The sequence below is a fragment of the Pipistrellus hanaki genome (genome assembly GCF_964339955.1).
Source record: "Pipistrellus hanaki genome assembly, chromosome: 7".
NCBI lineage: Eukaryota > Metazoa > Chordata > Mammalia > Chiroptera > Vespertilionidae > Pipistrellus > Pipistrellus hanaki.
In genome coordinates, this window is record NC_140509.1 from 5,735,894 (window position 1) to 5,756,531 (window position 20,638).

General features: G+C 40.4%; 1 protein-coding gene across 1 annotated transcript; it reads left to right on the forward strand.

Moving 5' to 3' along the window:
- The first annotated feature begins 1,955 nt into the window (after window positions 1-1,955).
- Window positions 1,956-20,360, forward strand: SNRPC (small nuclear ribonucleoprotein polypeptide C). The gene is made up of 6 exons (XM_084889521.1): window positions 1,956-2,037; window positions 2,371-2,413; window positions 8,570-8,678; window positions 12,175-12,264; window positions 14,985-15,089; window positions 20,008-20,360. The coding sequence occupies exons 1-6, from the start codon at window positions 2,030-2,032 to the stop codon at window positions 20,130-20,132; spliced, it is 480 nt and encodes a 159-aa protein (XP_084745647.1). The 5' UTR covers window positions 1,956-2,029; the 3' UTR covers window positions 20,133-20,360.
- The last annotated feature ends 278 nt before the right edge of the window (window positions 20,361-20,638 follow it).

Sequence of the window (20,638 nt, forward strand, 5' to 3'; positions counted from 1 at the left end):
ATTTCCTTGAGAAAGCACATGCTTCTACAAGGTCAGGTCTTTAAAGACTAACCACAGAGATTCTAGCAAACATCCGGGGGATCAGACTTGTTTGGAAAAGTTAGGGCAGGGGCTGCTGCCTTTGCAAGGTCCCCTCAGAGGCCCCCAACCTTTCGGAGAATCCTCCTTGCAGACATTCCAACCAAGTCCCGTGCTTCCCCACATCTATTATTTTAAATATTTTTTATTGATTGCTAAGAATACAGCATAGTGCCCAGCTGGCATGGATCAGTGATTGAGCGTCATCCTATGAACCAGGAGTTAATGATTTGGTTCCTGGTCAGCCCACATACCTGGGTTGCGGACTCAATCCCTAGTGCAAGAGACAGCCAATCAATGATTCTCTATCATCATTGATGTTTCTCTCTCTATCTCCCTCTCCCTTCCTCTCTCTGAAATCTATTAAAAAATTAAAAAAAGAAAGAATATATCATAGTTAATGGTGTCTACTTAATGTTTACAAGCTCAGGAGACACACAGAATCTGATTAATTGTTCTTAGTATTACTAATGCTAAGATTTACGACTGTTTTAGGGTGGTGGAAGCTTAATAACTTTATTGTACAGTTAACTTTTCTTTCAGGGTGTGGAAGCTTAAACTTGTTAAAGCTCAATTTACTCACCTGAAATGTGAATAACAGGGTTGCTGAGTAGATTAAATTATTAATGCATTTTATGCCCCTGGGTCATAGTAAACATTCAAAGTAGCAATTATTACTATTCCACCATCAGAAAATGTGAAGCAGAATAATCAAAAGCTCCTCCTCCTCACTTTCATTATAGAGTCTGATAGACTAGGCTGGAAGTTTGGCCTTGTTAGAACAGGTAATATTTGTGGACAAGTAACTTCTATCAATTTCCTCCTATATAAAGATACTATTTGGGGAGGAGGAGCTTTTGTATATGCAGACATTGCACTAAACACTTTACAAGCATTTTCACATTTAATTCTTCCTTAGACCCCACAAGTATGAACGATTATCCATGTTATCAACCACTGAGCCACACTATTTTTCAGAGGAAGAAATGGCACAAGCAGCACAGCTAGGAAGCCGAAACGGGACTTGAAACTTATTATTCTACTATCTCCTGGGGTTAATGAGGCTAAAACACACACACACACACACACACACACACACACACACACAAAGATGCTATGGCCCTAACTGGTTTGCTTAGTGATTAAAGCATTGGCCTGTGGATTGAAGGGTTCTGGGGTTTGATTCTGGTCTAGGGCACATGCCTGGGTTGTGGGCACAATCCCCAGTAGGGGGTGTGCGGAGGCAGCCAATCAATGATTCTCCCTCATCATTTATCTTTCTCTCTCTCTCTCCCTTCCTCTCTGAAATCCATATATATATATGTAAAAGACATGCTATGGAAAATTGCACCTGGCTTTATTGCTTTAAGCAACCTGTTATTTCTTAGTTGTCACATTCATAACAAGCTTTCTGTTTTTTAAAACCGAACTTTCGCTTTCCCGATTCATTTTTCACCCCACATAGAACTTGGTTCCATCTAACCTAAGACATACTGACTTTATTATTCCGTCTTCCCCAACTCAAATGTCAACTCCAGGGGGACGGGGATCTTACTTGTTTTGTACTGCTCTCTCCTCAGTACTTAATAGTAGTTAGCCTGGCACACAGTGGTAACTGTTAGATATTGGTCCAGAGAATGAATAGCACGCTTCCAGATTAAAGAATCAGGAATTGAGATAAAATAAATGTCCGTGGATTGAACCTCGTAGGGACCCTTAGTGCGCCAGTCTTCCTGTAGGTGAGGGGACGGGAGAGCCCCGCCCCCACTCGGCTCCAGACCCGGTGAAGCCGGCGCAGTGGCGCGGGGCACACCGATTGGATGACGGGGAGGATTTCCGAAGTCGCGCTTGAGACCTCGCGATTCCGCGGCGCCGGCGCTGGCTGTGTGCGTCATTTCCGGCGGCGCGGTCGCGGAGTGGCCAACTGAGTGCCAACGGCCTGCAGAACAACATGCCGAAGTGAGTGGGGGCCTGAATCTGGGGGTGTTCGCGGTCACAGCCACCAATTGTGGCCCGTGAGGGCGTACAGAGCGGGTTCTGGCTCCTGAAGTCCAGGGAAGCGAGAGGGTCTGGGGAGAGGAGGGAGGCGGGAGGGTTCTGGATCTCTCCGCGTTGGGCAACAAAAAAGCCTGGCTTATGTAAGGACTCTGCCTTGTACGAATCGTTACTAGATTTTTAATTTTTTTTTTTTTTTTTTTTTTTTTTTTTTTGCCTTCAGTGAACAGCACTTCGGGAGTGGGCATCTATTAACTGGTTGTCATCTCTTTTTCTCTACCTTCCATCTCTTTCCAGGTTTTATTGTGACTACTGCGATACATACCTCACCCATGACTCTGTAAGTTGAATTTCTTTATAGTTTCACAAAACCTAATATATAATAAGTTAGACTTTTGGTTTTTTTAGGTGTAAGTTTATGGTTTTCATGTTGTTGAGATTGAAGGGCTACTGCTTGGAGAAAATAATTTGAGGTGTTTATTTTTCTAGTCTTCCAACAGCCAGTGCTTTCACTGGAGACCCAAAATAATAAAGCTTTAGTAAATTGGAATTTGAAAAAAAATTATATGATAAGTAAAAATCCAGGAAAATGTCCTAAAACTCAAATAGCTGATTGTGTCAAGGCGACTCAAATAGTTTGATTTGATAAAATTGGAAATTCCTAAATTTGAAGCTGAGTACTTAAGCTTTTTTTTTGTCTGTAGCTCTCTGAGCTCTGTGCAGTAATCAGAGAATTATTGTTGTTTTTTAATCCTCTCCTGAGGATATTTTTCCATTGATTCTTAGAGAGAGTGGGAGGGGAGAGAGAGAAAGTGAAACATTGACTCCAGACACATCTATTGCCTCCTGTACCCGCCCCAACCAGGGCCAGGGTGGGGAGTAGTCTGCAACTGAGGTACGTGCCCCCTTAACTGGAAGTGAAACGGGGTCCACAGGCTGACACTACATATATATTTTAGGTAGTAATAAACACTTTTTACTTGTAAAACGATTAACATTTTATTTTTATTTTTTTATTTTTAAAAAAATATATATTTTATTGATTTTTTACAGAGAGGAAGGGTGAGAGCTACAGAGCTAGAAACGTCGATGAGAGAGAAATATCGACCAGCTGCCTCTTGCGCACCCCTTACCGGGGATGTGCCCGCAACCAACGTACATGCCCTTGGCTGGAATCGAACCTGGGACCTTTCAGTCCACAGACCGACGCTCTACCACTGAGCCAAACCGGCTTCGGCACGATTAACATTTTAAAAGTGAAGGAACTATTTTCAAAGCAACAAATTAGTATGAGGAATGGCGTTTTAACATTTTTGCAAATATCAGTAATGTGTCACTTAATGGAAGACATCTGAATTCTCTTCTCCATTATATCTGCTGCATGTGTTTTGGTTTGTAGTATATGAAGAATCCAACCTCACATGGATATAGAGTTGAAAAACAGAAGAGTACTTTTATAGATTTCTTAGATCGTTATAGATATTCTTTAATACTTTATGTGTCTGCGCCAAAACTCAACCCAGGATTAGTTGTAATGTGGAATCTATCTGAAAACATCAAACTTTCTATACTCAGTAACATTAAAATTTACTCGTCTCTCACACTCTGAGTGAATCTTTTTTACCATGCCTGATTTTGTAACATGCTTTGGTTATTTGGAAAATACTATTTCACTCAGTTTTGCATTTCTCCCTTTTGATTACCTAATATAACAATTCACATTGATTAATGTCACAATTTAATTATAAATGGCTTAAATATTTGGAAGCTGGCAAGCTTGTGGTAGCAGATAAAGTTTTCTAAAATTTTGATTTTTTTTTTAAGATCAGATTTTTAAGCACTGATTGCTTTTTTGGAAGAAGGGAGAGAGAGAAACATTGATGTGAGAGAAGATTGATTAGTGCTTTCGGCACACACCCCCAAGGATCGAACCGGCAACCTTTTGGTGTACAGGATGATGCTCCAACTATCTGAGTCACCCAGCAGGGCTATTCATTTATTTTTATTTTATTATTATTTTTTAAAATATATTTTATTGATTTTGTACAGAGAGGAAGGGAGAGAGAGAGAGAGTTAGAAACATCGATGAGAGAGAGTCATCGACCAGCTGCCTCCCGCACACCCCCACCGGGGATATGCCCGCAACCAAGGCACATGCCCTTGACCGGAATCGAACCCGGGACCCCTCAGTCCCCAAGCTGACGCTCTGTCCATTGAGCCAAACTGGTCTCGGCATATTCATTTATTTTTTTAGAGATCTGAATAACCAGTTTGTTTCTTAGTTGTTCTTTCAAATAAAATACAGTTCCATGAAAGAGGCTGCTTGAACAATAGCATGCCTGCTTTTCTTTGACATAGTGTATTTTGGCGTGCAGCAGAAGTGCTTTGACAAAATATTTCCCATTTTGTCCCCCAGAATATTAAAAAGACATGAACTTTAGGGTTGAGATTTAGTAAAATTAACAATTTTATTGCTTCGTCAAGGTTCCGAATGATGTTATAGATGTCCTGGAGGAAACTATTTCAATTAAGTTTGTGTTAGTAGTAGCTTTCCTGTAGATCCCCAGTCTTTTTGTTTTTGTTTTGTTTTTGTCCCTAACCTCCTCTCTAAGTCATTTGGAGAATCTTAATTTCCTGAAATTGTTTGTGAGGGGCTGTGTCTTTTATTCTTTTTCAACACTATTTTTATATATCTACGCACCTTGCTAATGCCAGAATTCAGAAAATTGAAAGGTTTGTCTTTATAATAAATTAGGGGCCCAGTGCATGAAATTCGTGCACAGGGGTTGAAGGTGAGGGGTAGGGGGTCCCTCAGCCTGCACCCTCTGCAATCCGGGACCCCTACACCTTTTTCTTAACTAGCTAACCTCTTCACATTTTAAAAAACTGACTGAAATATCACTTACTCTAGGAAATCCTCTTTGAACAAATCTCTTTACAATGTGTATTAAGTATTTTCTTTTTTTTTTTTTTTCTTTAGCAGCAACTTAGAGTAGATGGAATGCATTCTTGTGTCTGAATTTTTTCTTGTTGCTCTTGTAATAGGGAAGCTTATCCAATTTACATTACCCTTCAAGGGCTTATATTTGGTTCAGTTTCTAGTTGGCTCCCTGATTTTTTTTTTTTAAGCAATAAGCTTGGGTTATGATAGTAAACCTCACTTGTAATCAAGCTTGTAGGTCTCCCTATCTGAATGTTTTTGTAATACCTGTCACTTTAGCATACCAGAGATTGTGTTCATTTATAGAAAATAACAATAAATGTCACCTGATCTTTTGATCTTCTAGTAATGTTTTATAGCAAGATGTATTATTCTAGTAACTTAACTATTACAAAACTAAGGTGTACAGAAATAAATCACATTGGATAGTAAAGAATGTCTCAGCCTAAACCGGTTTGACTCAATGAATAAAGCGTCGGCTTGGGGACTGAAGGGTCCCAGGTTCGATTCCAGTCAAGGGCATGTACCTTGGTTGCAGGCATATCCCCAGTAGGGGGTGTGCAAGAGGCAGCTGGTAGATGACTCTCTCTCTCATCGATGTTTCTAACTCTCTCTCTTTCTCTCCCTTCCTCTCTGTACAAAATCAATAAAATATATTTTTTTAAAAATGTTTCAGATATCAAAGCAGAGTACACTTAGGGCCTTCCTTGTTCTATGCCTCACATATCATAACATAACACACAGTTCAAATGGAACTCAGCTTCCTTTAAAATAGAAAGGGATGCCATACTCATGAAGCAGCTACTTTCACACACACTTTTTTTTTTTTTTAATTTAATTCACAGCACATGCTCTGTACTAATTGTTGGAAAAATCATCCTAGCAATTGCTTCTGTTCCTTTCTGTATTGTTGCCTTACATTCTGATGTCATTACTGCGCTTTTATCATCCACTCACTCTAATAAGATTGTGAATTATTTAAGGGCAGAGATCATGACTTGAGCTTGTGTTTCTCTGTCATGGTACCTAGATAAATACTCAAGTGCCATCCAGTCCAAATGACTGTGATGAGAGAGGCCCACCGTTGCTGGAAACCTTTGATTTTTATTTAAGGGGTCTCACTTGTTCTGTGCCTTTACAGAGGGATGTGTAGGGGCTGGGGGAATTTGGGGAAATCCAGACATTTGGAAGATATCAGGTCAACCCAGTCAAATTAGCATATTAGCCTTTTATTAGTATAAATGCTACATGAGGAGCATCAGGAACCCTTGTAATACTGTTTGAACATGATAGCTTGGAAAACATTAGGACATTTCCATGGTGATTTGAAGGAGTTCCCTGTGGTGGACTTGGAAACATATAAAACATTCAGTGCTTAATTTGGGAACTTTTACTGGTTCCGAGGCATGATTTTGTTGTTAGGCTTGAGGCATTATTGTTGTAAGAATAGTGTAAGCAGTGGTTTTGGAGACAATGACAGCATTTTGAAATGTGGACCACCCATGTGATATTTATTAGTCATCTGCTGCCAGCGAAGCAATCACTCAGAGCAACAGACTAGTAGGAAGTGGTTGGGCAGCCATGGGGAGCATTTCAGTGAAATCTGAATTCTAGGCCTGAGTTTGCCACTTACCCGCTGTAGGTTTTTTTTGTTTGTTTGTTTGTTTGTTTTTTAATATATTTTTATTAATTTTTATTTATTTTTTTACAGAGAGGAAGGGAGAGGGATAGATAGACACATCGATGAGAGAGAAACATCAATCAGTTGCCTCCTGCACACACCCCACTGGGGATGTACCCAGAACCAACGTACAAACCCTTGACCGGAATCGAACCTGGGACCTTTTAGTTCGCAAGCCGATGCTCTATCCACTGAGCCAAACTGGTTTCAGCTGGCTGTAGGTTTTGAGATCAGTTTTTCAGCAGAAATAGACGGTAATAATCTTGTGGTACTCTAAAAATAAATTTCATTATAATTTATGTTCAATTAAATGCAAACTTTATTAAGTGTACAGTTTGATGACCTGTAAAATGATTACAGCTTGATGGATATGTCAAGATAGAGAACATTTTCATCACCTCAGAAAGTTCCCTTGTGTTTCTTTGCAGTAAGTCCCCTACACCTTTAACTCTGACTGATATGGTTTTTACTAAAGGTCAGTGTTACTAATTTTAAAACTTCATTTATTGGCCCACCCTGTGTGGTTCAGTGGTTGAGCATGGACCTATGAACCAGGAGATTAGGGTTTGATTCCCGGTCAGGGCATATGCCTGAGTTGCAGGCTCCATCCCTAGTGTGGGACTTGCAAGAGGCAACCAACCAATGATTCTCTCATCATTGATGTTTCTGTCCCTCTTCCTCCCTCTCCCTTCTTAACTGAAATCAATAGAAATATATATTTTCAAAAAATAAACATCAATGATGAGAATTATTGATCAGCTGCCTTCTGCATGCCCCTTACTGGGGATCGAGCCCACAACTCAGGCGTGTGCCCTGACTGGGAATCGGATTGTGACCTCCTGGTTCATAGGTTGCTGCTCAACTACTGAGCCACTCTGGCTGAGCTCATCATTGATATTTCTTTTTTCTTTGCTTTTTTTTTAATCGATCTTTATTGTTCATATTATTACAAAGGTTCCTCATTTCTTCCCCCTTCCACCAGGTTCCTATCCCACCCACCCCCTCCCCACCCCCCATTGTCCTCATCCATAGGTGCACAGTTTATGTTCAGTCTTCCTCCCTCCCTTTCCCCGAGAACAGTCAGTCCACTCCCCTCCCATATCACCGACTCTACTACAATCATTGATATTTCTATCTATCTGTTTCCCTGCCTCTCCGAAATCAATAAAAATATTTTTAAAACTTCATATGAATGGAATCTTACAGTGCTTGTGTCAGATCTCTTTTGCTTAACATGTTTTTGAGATTCATCAATATAGCATGTATCAGTAGTTTGTTCTTTCTGATTAGTATGTTTAACGTGCTAGTGTGATAAAGTCTTTTTTTTTTTTCTGGTGTTTTGTGTGTTGTTTTTTTTGTGTGTGTGTTTTTTAATAAAGTCATTCTAGACCCATAATCATTTAAAAGAGTATATTCTTATAAATAGTGTTACTTAAATGTAAGTTATTTTTTAAATTTTTGCCATAGAATAATCTAAGGAAGTACATTAAAATAGATCAGGGGTTGGTAAACTTCTTAAAATGCAAGATTATAATTATTTTAGGTTTATGGTCATTGCATACAGTCTTCATTACAATTACTTGACTCTTGTAGAGAGAAGAAATGGACAATACATAAATTAATGTGGCTGTGTTCCAATACTTCTTTCACAGAATCCGATTCCGCCCATAGGCCAAAGTTTGCTGACCCCTTGTTTGGCTAAAAACATGGTAGATAAATGACCACAGTACATTATTGGCTGATGTTTATAGATGGTGCATTAGCAAAAGCTGCTAAAGGTAGCCAGGCCTCCTCTATATAAAGGTGAGGCCTTGATAAAATTGCTAGTTTTGGGGATTTGTTTCTGTGACTGACATAATCTTTTTGTTTTATAGCCATCTGTGAGAAAGACACACTGCAGCGGTAGGAAGCACAAAGAGAATGTGAAAGACTACTATCAGAAGTGGATGGAAGAGCAGGCTCAGAGCCTGATTGACAAAACAAGTACGCTTCAGTCTCTTGTTCTGGTGGTAGAATGGTCCCATTCTTTCTTGTCCCTGTCTCTGTTGTTTTTCACAGAAGCAACTCATTCTGAATGATAAATAGAAGCGTTCTGATGTGTTAAATGAAAGAAGTGGAAGGTCATTGGTTTCCCAGGGCTATAGGAACACATTAATATTAATTATTGAGGTTAGAGCAATCAGCTATTAGACTGGGAAGTGGGACAGAAGAATGAGTTGCCTAATATTTCTTTACTGATGTGAACCTCCTTTGTAGTGATCCATAGTTTTTATTCATTTTATTATAAAATAAATCATACTGGTCTATTTGAAACATGGCCTTTCTTAATTATTCATTGTACTCAGATCTAGCAGGCAAATGTGGACTTTGATTGTGATGTGATTTTTTTTTTTTTAAAGCAAAAACTATTATGGAAAGTTACAAACAGGTTTAATGCGTGAATCTCCCATGACCGCTGCTCCCCACCCATTCTAATTCCCCAGCACCTGCTACAGTAGTCATGTTTTGTTTATACCAAGTTTCTCAAACTTAGCACTGCTGACATTGGGGCTGCATAATTCTTTGTTGTGGGAGCTGTCCTGTGCATTGTGGGATGTTCAGCGGTAACTAGCATCTACCCTCTAGTAACAATCCCCAGTTGTGACAACTGAAAATATCTCCCAAGTATTGCCTCTTGTCCCCAAGAAGGCAAAATTGCCCTAGTTGAGAGCCACCAAATCCCTTCACCTAGTCCCTTTTATCCCTCCTGGATTATTAACGTGCAAATCTCAGATATTGTCCCATTTTATTTGAAAAAAATTAATTCTAATGTAATCTTTTCCTTTATTTGAAAAAATACTAGACATTTCTTGGCATTAAAGGTTAGCATTATACACTGAGTGGCCAGATTATTATGATCTCTGAACCCTAATAATCTGGCCACTCAGTGTAGACTGACCGCAGAGTTGGGATTTTAAAATAAGGTTTTTCCATGTATAAGAACTGCATTGTGGGTAGTTAGAAAGCAGAGGACTTAATAGCCAGAGGCTGGGGCCACTATCTCCTGGTCCCTTGACATATCAAGATTTGCAAGCTTTCCCTTATCCATCAGTACACTGAGTGGCCAGGTTATTTTGTGTTCAGAGATCATAATAATCTGGCCATCAGTGGACTTGTTTAGTTATTTTTTGTAGATAGGAAAAGAATTTAGGATGAGTTTTTGATGGAGGACTTTTGGAGGAGAGGAGGCAAGCCCTCAGGAGCACACCACATCATGTCTGCGGTTATGTTGACAGTGAGTCAGCTACTGAGCCAATGGCTTAGGCGCTCCCTTTGCAGTCTTTAAAAGCTGTTCTTTCCTTCAGGGTGTGGTGGTGCCTTATTGGGATATGATGCCTTGCAGAGCACAGACTCAATTGAAAGGCAATTGAATAGCTGTTCAGAAATAGCTATGCTAACTCAAGTATTTTGGAATTATCAGTGATTTACTTGAATAATTTGGCCCTCTGCACTGGTGGGGTATAGTAGGATATGGGGAAGGTGCCTGGGCTGCAGACTACACTCAATTGGGAAGGACTTACATTCAGGAATAGACTTTTATGAGTGTGTGTTTTAGTATTATGGCTCCTTTTTAAAACAAAATATGTATAATCTTCAGTCTCTTTTTTAATTTGTGCCTCATATTGTCTGTATTGGATATTATTTTAAGATCATAATCTCCCTCCCCTCAGGTTCTTGCTTTGAAATCTGTGTTTCATGTCTCTCAGCTTAGTGTGTTCATTTATAAACTGGTAAACCAAATGATACACTGTTTTGACTTAGGACAGCAGATATAGGAAGGATAGAAGTTTATAATGCCTGGTTTTTGGAAGGTATCATTTTCAAATAAAACTGAATGGCTTGAACTGGTTATAAACAAAATCTATAGATTAAAGATTACCACTTCTCTTTCGTAAGCATTGACAGGAGCTTTTCATTTTAATCTCCCATAGTTAATTCAACCATAGAAACACTGACTAAATAAAAACAATTAAATTAAAAAACCCAAATCAGTAAAACAATCAATTGCAATTTTAGCTGGTGATTACCTAAAGTTGATTTTAAAACCATAGAGGCTGAGAGCATTCATTATTGCAGAAAGCACCTCAAATCAGAAGCTGGATGGGACCCAGGCACTGGGCTTTACCTTCCTGTGCTGAGAGCACAGCCCCACACCCATGCACCAGGCTTGCACCCTCTCCTCCTCTCCCTCATCTGCCTGGGTGACTGCTCAAGGCTGACCCCATAGCCCTCCACCAAGCATGCAGAAGGCCCTGCACCCTGCAGCCATTGAAACCTCCAGTGAGGAACAGCAGTGAATGTTCCCTGTTGCTCCCAGTGAAATCTGTCTTCCACCCTGGCATTCACCCTGCGGCGTTCACCATTGCAGCAGCCCTGAGAGTGCACTTGGTGGAGGAAGTCGTGTGGACAGGACTCAGTGGCCAGAGCTGTGGCCTTCAGTTGAGGCTTGTGTGCAGTCCTGAAGGATTAGCAGGGAGGGAGCAGAGAAATACATGCTAAGGTCCCTCCTTCAGTCCTCAAATCTGCTTGTAGCTCCATTAGTCAAATAAGGGTTTAACTGGACACTTATGCTAAAAATTATTTGCTGTTGATGTGAGTTAGAAGTTTAAGTTATTGTCATGCATTTTTTCTTTAAATTGTATTTATTTTTTCTTGATTTTTTTTATTTTTACTGAATTTATGGGGTAACATTAGTTAATGAAATTATATAGGTTTCAAGTATACAATTCTATAATACATCATCTGTATATTGTATTGTGTGTTCAATCACAGTCAAGCCTGGCATCCTATATTCTTATTCACTGAATCTGGTGCAGCCTTAGCAGAGACTACCCTACTCTGCGCACACACACACTCAGGAGCCCAGGAGCATGTGACATCTTGAATGGGACAGGAAGTACAGCCCTTGAGCAGTGGCAGGGCCCTTGGTAAACCCCCAGTCACCACACACAAAATGCCAGGCCTGTTTCTCTCCTACCTATCAGTTTCACCAGAATCGTAGTAAATATGTTTGAATACATAGCAATCAGCATAGAACTTATGTTCCAAAATGGCATTAAAAAAACTAAAAGTGAAGAAAAACAAAACATAGAGGCTACCCAACCCCATGGCTCAGTAGTTGAGCCTATGAACCACGAGGTCACATGATTCTGATCAGGGTATAAGCCCACATGGTGGGCAGGAGTTAGCCGATCAATGAGTCTCTCTCATCCTTGATGTTTCTTTCTCTCCCTCTTCCTTCCTCTCTGAAATCAATAAAAATACATTTAAAAGTATAGATAAATAAAACCATAAAGGCCATGATGTAGTAATCTTAGATGATTGCTATTTATAATGAAATAAATGGGACCATTAAAAGTTAAAAGAAACTAGTTATTTTAATAAATGAATTGTTGAATTTTTACTCACTGTGTGTGTGTTCTTTTTTCTCACTTTATAGCTGCAGCATTTCAGCAAGGAAAAATACCGCCTACTCCATTCTCAGCTCCACCTCCTGCAGGGGCGATGATCCCACCTCCCCCCAGTCTTCGTAAGTTTATAACATTTTTATCTTAAGGGGTGTAGCTGAGCAGATTGTACTTTGATATTGTCAAATCCTCATTGAATGAACACATAGTAACAGAAAATAGCTTTAGTGGTATAATTTCTGAAATATTTTTAGTTACCTTCTGACTGCATTATTATTGGGATATTTGTGGCATCCCATGTGGGTCTGAGACAGATTCAGTGGAAAGCTCAGGATGTGTGTGCGATTGGATGAGCTAATATATGAGGAGGTATTGCTGAGTATATTAAATTACTGCTATGAACATAACACTGGAGGATAGAAGTAGCGGATAAGCTCAGTCTTTTTGTTTTCTAACGCACTTAATGCCAATGCTGGAGGCCCAGTGCGTGAAATTCATGCACAGGAAGGCTCCCTAGGACACTGGCGATCAGGGCCAATCGGGGCCTTCCGGCTACTGGCTGGGCTTGCCTTTATTCCTCGCCGCCCCCCTGGTGGTCATTGCACATCATAGCAAGTGGTTGAACTCCCAGTCTTCTCCTGGTCAAACTCCGGTGGGAACAATTTGCATATTAGGCTTTTGTGTATATATATTGTAGTTATATACATTGCAAAAGATAATAATTGTGTTGTTGATTCTGCATGATAGACAAGAGGAAATTGAGTAGCTGTGTTCTTTGGCCTTCTGGAAGGTTTCAGATTGAAATTGATCTCAGAGACCTAAACTCAGTCCTATAAGTCAGCGATTGCCAACTGGTGGTCCGCAGACCATTTGTGGTCTGTGAGGTCCGACAGGTTGGCGACCACTGCTGTAAGTGATCATGGGTATAAACACAGAAGTAAGGAGGCTGTTTATAATAGTTGTGCACAGGTGGATCACTAATAGCCCACCAAAACATTGTGGGCTCCCATCATCCTGGGACTGGCCAGCCACAGCTCACAGCAGCTCTTAAGTTACCTCCCTATCGTGACAGGCTGGGTCTCAACTCCATTATTTTACTAGTCCAATAGTCTATGGAATGAATGTGTCAGAATTAACCTAACTATTTCTTATTGATGGACATGTAAATTGTTTTCAGTTGTTGCTATTATAAATGATACATCAGAAATATCTCTGCATAGACAGCTCTGTATTTTCAAATCTGGGCTATGATTTTTTTAAAATCTGAAATTAGGTTTAGGTTCATCAGCTTTTTATCAGTAGACGAGTGGATAAAAAAGCTGTAGTATATTTATACCATGGGATACTCTGCAGCAGTAAAAAAGAATCTCTTACCCTTTGAGACAGCAGGAGGGTCCTGGACAATATTATGCTAAGTGAAATAAGCCAGTAAGAGAAAGACAAGTATCACATGATCTCACTCATGTGAAATCTAATGAACAAAATAAATGGATGAACAGAGTGGATCCAGAGACATGGAAGCATGGAACAAATTGTCAAATCTTGGAGAAGGCAGGGGAAGGTGGGTGGGAGGTGATCAACCAAAGAACTTGTATGCAGCCGGGACCGGTTTGGCTCAATGGATAGAGTGTCGGCTTGGGGACTGAGGGGCCCCGAGTTCGATTCCGGTCAAGGGCATGTACCTTGGTTGCGGGCATATCCCCAGTGGGAGGTGTGCAAGAGGCAGCTGATCAGTGACTCTCTCTCATTGATGTTTTTGACTCTCTATCTCTCTCCCTTCCTCTCTGTACAAAAATCAATAAAATATATTAAAAAAAAAAAAAAAAAAAAAAGAACTTGTATGCATTTATGCATAACCCATGGTCACAGGCAATAGGGTGGTGAAGGTGGGGGGTGGGGTGGGCTGAAGGAAGTGAATGGGGAAAAAGGGGGACATATGTAATACTTTCAACAATAGAGATTAAAAAAGAAAGAAGTAGCAACAAAGTGACTGAGGAAAAAAATTTGAAACCAGGTACTTCTGGCTTAATTAAGTACATCAGCTCCCCCCCCCCCCCCCCCCCCAGTGCTTCAGAAGGTATAATATCCCCTTTTAAAAAATAAAGATTTTGTTCTTTTTTTAACCTGAGGAATCTTACTTCCTTTTATACTTCTGTCTAGATAGGCTTGTTCCTGCTTTTCAGTCAAAAGTAAAGTTTTGTGGCACGCTGATTTTTGTGGATCTGTTAAAAGACCATAAGAAGTTTATTGTTATAGGATTTGGACCAGATCATAAGGAACTGTTAGTTTCATTAAGAAGATAAACTGCCTTAACAGGTTTGGCTCAGTGGATAGAGCATCGTCCTGCAGACTTAAGTCTTAAGGGTCCCAGGTTCGATTCTGGTCAAGGGCATGTACCTTGGTTACAGGCACATACCCAGTGGTGAGTGTGCAGGAGGCAGCTGATTGATGTTTCTCTCTCATTGATGTTTCTAACTCTCTATCCCTCTCCCTTCCTCTCTGTAAAAAAATCAATAAAATACAAAAAAAAGATAAACTGTTTCCCCCGCCTGTCTCGGCTTAGTGGTTGAGTATTGACCTATGAACCAGGAGGTCAGAGTTTGATTCCCAGTCAGGACACATACCTACCTGGGTTGCTGGCTCAATCCCCAGTGGGAGACATGCATGAGGCAACGGATCAGTGATTCTCTCTTATCATTGATATTTCTATCTCTCCCTCTCTCTTCCTCTCTGCAATCAATAAAAATATATTTTAAAAATGTTTTTCTAAGTGCTGAAAGGAGATAAACTGTTCATGCATGTATAAACATATATTAACCGCAGGCCCCATTTTTTATTTCAGCGGGTCCACCTCGCCCCGGTATGATGCCAGCACCCCATATGGGGGGCCCTCCTATGATGCCAATGATGGGTCCTCCTCCTCCTGGGATGATGCCAGTGGGACCTGGTAAGTTTGAATATCCTTCTAGAATGCTCCATTGTGTTGTAGTTCTCCATTTAAATATAATTCTTAATTGGCTGTCTAACTGTATTGCAACAAATTAAATTTAGTGAATCTGAGATGCTTAAGAAAAATTAATATTTGGTTTACCAGTATAAATGGATGCTGGATAAGGCATGCCTGGCTGGTGTGACTCAGTGGTTGAGTATCAGCTCATGAGTTCAATTCTTGGATAGGGCACATGCTAGGGTTTGGACTCGATCCCTAGTGGGGGGCATGCAGGAGGCAGCCAATCAATGATTCTCATTGATGTTTCTATCCTCTTCATCTCCCTTCCTCTCTCTAAAACCAATAAAAACATTTAAAAAATGAAATGAAATAAAAGCAGGATAAGGCTGCTGCTTTTTCTCTTCTCCCTCCTGGTTCCTTGTATCCTTCTGACTTTGGGCCATCTGTATATATCTATATATATAAAAGCCTAAGCGGCTGTTATGACTGGACAACTGGCCAGTAGCTATGATGTGCACTGACCACTGGGGGGCAGAAGCTCAACGCAGGAGCTGCCCCCTGGTGGTCAGTGCACTTCCACAGCCAACCTCCCTGGTCAGGTGGCACCAAGCAGCCCCAATTGGGACTGGACCAGGAGGGACCCCACCTGTGCACGAATTTGTGCACTGGCACCTAGTTTATAATAAAGAGATAGGTAGATGAGCTTGTCCCACTGGGGCATAAAAAGAGGGGTAGATACAAACTGTGCTGCTACTTTTCTTGATTTTGATTTGGAGCAGAGTTACCTCCTGTTGATTTTTAATCTTGGAGGTCAGTTAGACCAAATTAGTTTATGGAAAACACTTAGGCCTGGTGGTCGGTCTTTTATTCAAGGGGGGAAAACGTTCACCTAAACGTTTGATTTTAACATAAACATAAATGTGCATTAATTTGGAAATGTTCCTGATAACATGGTCAGAGCCTTTGCTTTGAAAACAAAGCTGCTGATTGAAACACTATATATTTCTTGCATAAATCAATAAACCATACTCATAATGTATCCTTTATCAACTGTACTTTGATTTTAAAAAATATATACCGGTATATTTATGAATTTCCGAGAGGATGGGGGTGTGGCGGGGAGAGAGAGAAACATCAATGATGAGAAAGAACACTTGATCGGCTGCCTCTTGCACTCCCCCTACTGAGGATGAACCCGCAACCTGAGCATATGCCCTTGACCATAATCAAACCTGGAACCCTTCAGTCCGTAGGCTGACCCTCTATCCACTGAGCCAAACCAGCTAGGGTAACTTTAGTTTCATTTTATATGAAATGATTAGAGACCTTGTGAGCCAGTCTAGTGCCAGTTTTGGTTTTTTTTTTTAATCAATCTTTATTGTTCATATTATTACAAAGGTACCTCATTTCTTCCCCCCTCCACCCGCTGCCCTTTCCCCACCCCCCATTGTCCTCATCCATAGGTGCACAGTTTATGTTCAGTCTCTTCCTGCATCCACCACTCCCCTCCAATACCTCTGATTCTATTATATTCACCAGTTAATATTGTTCATCAGGTTTTTTTAATTTCCTTGTTGTTTTTTTTAATTAATAAACTTTTATATTTTTAAGAATAAATTTTAAAATCTAATAATTTTAAACTTTGTTTTTTCTGCCCTGGGAACTGAGAAGCAAACTTATATACATGTAAACTTGCCCTTAGGCTATCAAAAGGTGTAGCCATTCAAATGTAAATGAACACATTGTTTAAAGATAGCTGCTGGTTGGAATTGGATTACCTGTTCTGGGTGGGAAGGGCTTGTCCTCCCCTTTCTCCATTGAAATTAAGGTGTTAGCTTTAAAACCTCTTTTTGGCAAGAGACCTTAAACTTTCAGAACTTTAAATTTTTCAGGTAGTAAATCAATTACTTAGTATTTTCTCAAATCAATAATACCTCCACATGCCCAAGAATACACTTCACACAAAAGACACTTCCAAATAGATCAACCAACCTCATCCAGACCCCACACAAGGCACTCACAGATCAACACCCCAGCACTATAACAACTCAACACATCCAGATCTAAGCCTTCACTTGATTCGGCAGACCCTCAAGTTCCCCCCAAAATTTCCAGCCATGTCTGAGAGGCAGCCCTGGAAAATGGGCAGGCGAGGAGCGAGCTGTTCCGGGCCCGGCTGCTTCGGGCCTGGCCTCTGTTGCTCTGGTCCGTTCCACAACCAGCTGCTCCTGGTCTGGCCGCTGCCGCTCCCGGCCTGGATGCTGTTGCTCTGGGCCTGGCCGCTCCCGGTCTGACTGCTCTGGGCTTGGCTGCTGCTGCTCTGGGCCTGGCTGCTCCCGGCCTGGCTGCTCCGGGCCTGTAGTGCCAGTTTTTTATGATCATCTCACCTACCAAATGTGTGAGCACTTTTCAGGGGGGATGTTTTGCCTGAGTCTTGCTAAATATCAACTTAGATTTAATATAAACAGTTCTTTTTCTACACTCTTATTTTATTTGCAGAATATTTAAATTATGTAACTTAGAGTAAATACATCTGATGCAAGAAACCTACAGTTCAACTGGTAAGACAAGTACAAAGTATTAGAGTAGCTTCCTAGCCAGAAGTATACTTACTCCTGGCTGTACCCCTTCTATAATTTTCGTAACGCTGAGTACCCCTTGTACTCATGAGAACATAGAATTAGGCACAGCTAAGCACGGTGCAGTGCATATCCCCACCAGACTCCGGTGCAACGCGTACCCCCACCAAACTCTTCCCGTACCCCTGGGGGTATGCCTACCACACTTTGGGAAACACTGAGATGGGAAAGTATAGATAAAATGAGTTCCTGCCTTGCTCTCTTTGAACCCAAAACACAATCATTAAGTGACTTAAATGGCTTCTTTGGCATTCTTAAATCAGTCACAAGTTCAAATTTCGAGAGAGTTTGGTTGTAAACTGGGAATGGATAACTCATCTAAAGAAGTCTTCTAGAACTCAGCTTTAGCCAGTGGTTGACATTCGAGAATGCAAGTTGGTGTTGCGAATTCTCCTTAGTATTTTGTTTTTATTCTTAGCCAGGATAAGATAATAAGTTATGGGGATGGCATTAAAATAATGGAGTAATTGGTAATGGGCATGGATAAGACTGAGTGGTGATAAGACAAATTGGCCATAGGTGGGTAATTGTTGACCCTGGATGATGGATACATGGGAATTCATTATTATCTTTTCTTTCTATTCTCTGTGTGTTTGCAGATTTCTATAATGAGTTGGAAAAGAATTCTAGATTTATTAGTAATTAGACTTCTTAATTACCAATGTTGGCAACTAATTAAAAATAAATGCACTGTGGAAACAAAAAAAAACAAGTTTTCAGGTGCCTCGTTTTCAATCTTTGGCCTAGATCAGTTTTCTCTAAGAAATGCTGAATGCTAGTTATGTTATAGTGGGCATTTTTTTAAATAAAGTATTTAGTAGTTTAGTAGTCCGTATTCCTGTTGAAATTAATCTTTTAAAAAACTATATACTTGTTGGGTTTTGTGTCTGCATATACTTTTGTTTCACTTTGTGATTAGGCTATATTCAGCTTTGAATATAGTTTTCTCTTTAACCATTTATAGCAAGTCTTTAATCAAAATGATTTAGTTAAAAATAGCTAATTAAGGTAAAAATTTATATTTAAAAAGGAAATATATAGCAAGAAGATGTTGAGACATAATAAAATGTATACCCAGCTGAGGATGTAGGACATTATCAGTTCCATGAAACAGCCTGTGTTTTTCTGCAACCTCTACCTCTCTGCTTGCCCTGCCTCCCCTGGCTCATTTATTTGGCTGGTGTATTGATTTGACACTTGAAAAAATTCATGAATAGTTCCAAAATGCATTAGAAGAAAACATATTTTTGTGTGTGTGGTAATTGTTATAAATCACATTATTGCCTAATATTTGTCTTGTGACTTGAACTAAGTATAGTTACTAACAGGTTCTCAGCATGGGCCTCCTGCTCACCTTTCCTACCACTCTGAACAAATGCTAGTGGTTTGATTGTCCTCTGTCCCTATGTACATCCATGAAATAGCTCCTGGTTATATGGTGGATAGAACTGATTAAAAGAGCTGATTAAGCCCTAACCGGTTTGGCTCAGTGGATAGAGCGTTGGCCTGCAGACTGAAGGGTCCCAGGTTCGATTCCAGTCCAGGGCATGTACCTTGATTGTGGGCACATCCCCGGTAGGGGATGTACAGGAGGCAGCGGATCAATGTTTCTCTCTCATTGATGTTTCTAACACTGTCCCTCTCCCTTCCTCTCTGTAAAATATCAATAAAATATTTAAAGATGGGTGGGTTTTTTTTTTTTGTGTGTGGTTTTTTTTTTTAAAGAGCTGACTAGCCTAAACTGGTTTGGCTCAATGGATAGAGCGTTGGCCTGTGGACTGAAAGGTCCCGGGTTCGATTCCAGTCAAGGGCACGTACCTTGGTTGCGGGCACATCCCAGTGGGGGGTGTGCAAGAGGCAGCTGGTCAATGGTTCTCTCTCATCGACGTTTCTAACTCTCTATCCCTCTCAATTCCTCTCTGTGTAAAATCAATAAAAATATATTTTTAAAAAAAAGAGCTGGCTAAATAACATGTGACTTAGTTGTGAATTTTCCTAAGGGGGGAAAAAGGTCAATTTAGGGAACTAGTGTTGGTTTCCCCCTTACTATCATTAGATTATGATTTCCATATGGTTCTTGTGTTGACCTTTTGTCTTTTTGTTTGAGAATGTCTAAATATTTTAAAGATGTGATGAATTTGTAGCATTCTTTTGACAAGTGTCTTTTTTGCAGCATTTTGCAGGGAGGGCTACTTTTTTTAATGTTTAATTGAAGTCCCGTCAAAGGTTTCCCAAAGTAGTATTTTCTGACTCTTTTTCTTTGTTTTGTCCTGCAGCTCCTGGAATGAGGCCGCCTATGGGAGGGCACATGCCAATGATGCCTGGGCCCCCAATGATGAGACCCCCGGCCCGGCCCATGATGGTGCCCACTCGGCCCGGAATGACTCGACCAGACAGATAAGGAGGAAGGGGAGCCTCTTTCTCTCAGGCTTCTGTTACTTGTTCTACTTCACAGGAGATCGAGGCGCTGTGACTCTGGGTGTTTTCTAACAGCAGGCAAGGAAGACTCCCTCCCCCTTCCTGTCTAAAAGAGAATAGTGTTTGAGGGGAGGAGTGGGACAAAAACAAAGCGATTTTCGTTTGTATTGTGAAATGTGAAAATAAAAATATCAACTCTTTTCGCTAAAAATGTGTTCCTTTTTTTCTCCCTCTGTGTTTGTGTATTCTGAAGGAGATGAACTAGTTCAGTTGTTTCTCTAGCTTATTCTCTTCAACATGCCCTCTGCATGACACCGTTTTTCCTTAGCTACAGAATGGGTCCCTTTGGACAGCCTGCCTTTATTTAATAAACTTTTCCTGTGCAAGATTTTTGCTATAACACTTGTAGAGCTTTATTGTTAATTAAAATAGTAAACAGCACAATTGGTTAATTTTTCACATGATTTAAACTTTGTGTTGTAAGTGAAA